General features: G+C 36.0%; 2 protein-coding genes across 2 annotated transcripts; one reads left to right on the top strand and one right to left on the bottom strand.

Moving 5' to 3' along the window:
• Window positions 1-14: 14 nt before the first annotated feature.
• LOC129572185 (fibroblast growth factor receptor 3-like) lies at window positions 15-1,475 on the top strand. Its single transcript, XM_055452129.1, has 5 exons — window positions 15-150; window positions 211-284; window positions 370-614; window positions 689-897; window positions 990-1,475. Exons 3-5 carry the CDS (start codon window positions 411-413, stop codon window positions 1,306-1,308), a joined length of 732 nt encoding a protein of 243 aa, XP_055308104.1. The 5' UTR covers window positions 15-150; window positions 211-284; window positions 370-410; the 3' UTR covers window positions 1,309-1,475.
• On the bottom strand, window positions 1,475-2,750 carry LOC129572184 (venom allergen 3-like). Its single transcript, XM_055452128.1, has 4 exons — window positions 2,624-2,750; window positions 2,452-2,546; window positions 2,187-2,339; window positions 1,475-2,083 (listed from the first exon to the last, which is right to left on the bottom strand). The coding sequence occupies exons 1-4, from the start codon at window positions 2,709-2,711 to the stop codon at window positions 1,574-1,576; spliced, it is 846 nt and encodes a 281-aa protein (XP_055308103.1). The 5' UTR covers window positions 2,712-2,750; the 3' UTR covers window positions 1,475-1,573.
• Between the last annotated feature and the right edge of the window lie 574 nt (window positions 2,751-3,324).

Raw genomic sequence — 3,324 nt, 5'->3', positions numbered from 1 at the left:
TGAATACTGTCGATATGGTTGCCTGCAAAATGTCCTAATCAAAAGCCGATCGTCATTCGTCGATCAGATTGATCGTGAGACGGATACAATTATTTCCAGCACAAATGCAAGAAAACAATGCGTAGAAAACAGTGGAGTCAACAATGACCGGTAATTTTATTTTTAAATTTCTGTCTTGTACAAATCAAAATAGAAATATTTTGTTTATAGTCATCAGACAGATCACCAATCGGTAATCAATTCATTATACATTGAAGACTCAAATAACGTGGATTTCCCAGAAGGTAAATCTTCACATAAATGCTCATTTCAATTCACACATATTGTCCAGTATACTGACGAGTTCATGCTTTCCTGTTCATTTTACAGATGATGTTGGCACATCCAGCAAGTTAAATGGTTTTGAATCGATGGCCCAAATTACAACAACCGATTTACTTTGCTGGTCATTCCAAATTTCACGTGGAATGCATTATTTGGCATCACGCAAAGTGTTGCATGGTGACTTAGCAGCGAGAAATATTCTTTTGTGTGACGAAAATGTGATAAAAATCTGTGACTTCGGTTTGGCTCGATCGTTGTACAAAACTGACGTTTACCGTAAGAACAAAGAGGTAAGTTATTGAACCTATTCTGTGTGATATAAAGTACGCTATATAAATTGTCTAATATGTTCCATTATTCATAGGCATTACTCCCATTTAAATGGTTGGCTATCGAATCTATGAAGAATCATGTGTTCAGTATTCACACTGACGTTTGGGCTTTCGGAGTTGTGCTTTGGGAGTTGTTTTCGCTTGGAGCGACGCCATATCCTGGTTTGTCAGGCCAAGATTTGTACAAAAAATTACTAGATGGCTACAGAATGGAGAAGCCAGACTTTGCCACTCAAGACATGTAAGCCAGAAATAACTTGGAACATATATGTTTTATGTGACTTATGTCAATATATTGACAATGCAGACCAATAATATTTCGTTTTCCCTCAGATATGATATTATGTCAGCATGTTGGCGGAAAGAACCTGAGTTGCGTCCATCATTCGATGAGCTTGGGAGAAGTCTCTCTAAATTTTTGGATCCCAGTGTTGCAGAGCGATTTGTGAATTTAAACGAACCATATTCAAAAGCAAACGTGGAGAAGTACGAAGGTGGGAAGATAGATTATACAGCCTTGATGGAAACACCCGATTTCCAAGCACCATCTTCGCCATCCGGATCAGCACACCAATGCAATGCACTCGCTGAAATTCACCAACAGCCAAACGAATCCTCAACAATCGCAAGCGATACTTCCAGTAATGTGTAGAAATAAATTGTGTGGATTTTGTTTTTAGTGTCATCGCCAAAATCATCAAAATGATCACTACTTATAAGCTTGTTTGTAATGATTGACAAAGACTTCAACAAAGCAATTAGTTTCATTTTTCAACTATAGCTTAATTCAACAACAATATGAAATCGTTGTAATATATGTTCTTATGGAAAAAATTGCATCTTGATCAATTGGCATTTATCAAATGATTTTTATTTAATTTCTATTCGATGAAAATCGTTAGAATTGTCCGTTTATGTCAATGGAATAGTACTTTATCGTCGTAATAGTCCTCACGTTCTGAACAAAGTCCCGGATAATTAGAATTCATTCCACTGCGGCATTTTTTGCCCATTTCTCCAATTTCATAGACGGGTGCACCAATCATATTGGTTGTTGCATAATTACAGGCGATATAATAGCAGTTCCATAATCCACCATCGTGTGAAATGCTCTTGACTATGGCACAACCCATGGCGAAGGCTTTATCACGGACCACTTGAGTGAAATGGCCTACTTGTCCTTGAGGCTGTGGACCATTGCCATACGAATTCAACCATTGAGCCGGTAGATTGGAATACTCGTCGTACCAACTCTTCATAGTACCTTCAATGGCAGCGTGAAGATCACCATATGTCGGGCTTTGACACCCACTGGCCAGATTTTGACCAGCATACACAAAATGCTTTGTTCGACGGCATTGATCGTGCTTCATTTCACACTGGAGCACATTTTGAAGGGCCATTCTTTCCAATTCGGCATCCCAAGTCTAGAGAATTCACACAAGATAAGATATTCTTTTCTCTTTTCAATGAAATAAAATGAATGCTAGTATTTTTTCCGATCCTATATTTAAACGTTTATTTACTTACAATGGTTGCCATTCTAACAGCTGGCTTAAAAAAACCACCCAGTTTACCTTGAGCAACAAAGCTCCGTCGTTCATTGTGTCCTTTCAAGAACTGATTTCTAATTTCGTCATCAATCGAAACAGATGACGCTTTATCACACAGTGGACCAAATGTCTATGTTCAAAAGAAATGACATTTTTGATCCTTTTAGAAATGAAACTCTAGAATGTTTTAATAAAAAAAAATCCAAAAACAACTTCGGCCACCTAGAAAATAGAACCTTTACCTGTTGAGCGTTGCACATAATATTTTTGTCATTTCCACATGTTAGTTCTCTGCTACAGTAATCAGTTTCAGCGTTTACAGCGACTGACAATGCGACTACGTCCATTCAAATGAATGGGTAATTTTTTCTATGAATGTAATTTGTTCTTTCAACATTTTTAATCGATACTTACCCAGCACAAAAACCGCTATTGAATCCATTTTTTCGGCTCTTTTGAATGAATTTCTTGAGTTGAATCCCGAATTGAATTCAATCTTCATTCAATATTGACTGTACAACTCATGGCTCGAATTATGGCTTTTATACGAAATATGTACAGTGACCATGGATAATGCCCCACCACCATGGATAATGAGTCAATTTGAGTACACCACCATGGATAATGAGTCAATTTTTGACGTAATTAAAACTACTCTTTCCATAACTCATTGATGTGGGATTTTCAAAATTAATAATGAAATTGAAATTTTCCAGATATAAGCATAAGAATGGAATTTATGTATTATCTTCCACAACATTGCGTAAAATTCATAAAATTACTAAAATATTTTCCTGAAAATATCCTTGAATAGTCAGATTGATACGCTGGAATGAATCCAAGGTTGACAAAGCTAAAAGTAGAAGCTTTGATCGGCTGAAAATTAATAATAGAATACTGAATCATTGATTAAATCACAAAATTGCTGCAAAAATAATCTGAGTAGCTCGATGAAATATGTGTAACATTTTCACTTTCTGCGATAATGCCTGTGAGTACATCCAAGGGTAAATTGTATTTTATATTTTCGATTCTTTGAATATTTTCTTATCTTAGTTTTGGATTTTCTCGTTAAATCATGATTCATTAATGGTCATTAATATCTTGAAGGCTTT

This window comes from Sitodiplosis mosellana, unplaced genomic scaffold (assembly GCF_009176505.1).
Source record: "Sitodiplosis mosellana isolate CC-2019 unplaced genomic scaffold, AAFC_SMos_1.0 Smas_scaffold_4368, whole genome shotgun sequence".
NCBI classification, from domain to species: domain Eukaryota; kingdom Metazoa; phylum Arthropoda; class Insecta; order Diptera; family Cecidomyiidae; genus Sitodiplosis; species Sitodiplosis mosellana.
The sequence above is the reverse complement of the archived record's forward strand: the minus strand, read 5'-3'. Positions and strand labels throughout refer to the sequence as shown.

Coding starts and splice junctions, on each gene's coding strand:
- LOC129572185 (XM_055452129.1), top strand. CDS start 411: ATGGCCCAAATTACAACAACCGATTTACTTTGCTGGTCATTCCAAATT. Junction 615..688: donor TTTACCGTAAGAACAAAGAG/GTAAGTTATTGA, acceptor CATTATTCATAG/GCATTACTCCCATTTAAATG. Junction 898..989: donor GACTTTGCCACTCAAGACAT/GTAAGCCAGAAA, acceptor GTTTTCCCTCAG/ATATGATATTATGTCAGCAT.
- LOC129572184 (XM_055452128.1), bottom strand. CDS start 2,711: ATGAAGATTGAATTCAATTCGGGATTCAACTCAAGAAATTCATTCAAA. Junction 2,547..2,623: donor AATAGCGGTTTTTGTGCTGG/GTAAGTATCGAT, acceptor GAATGGACGTAG/TCGCATTGTCAGTCGCTGTA. Junction 2,340..2,451: donor TTATGTGCAACGCTCAACAG/GTAAAGGTTCTA, acceptor TTTTGAACATAG/ACATTTGGTCCACTGTGTGA.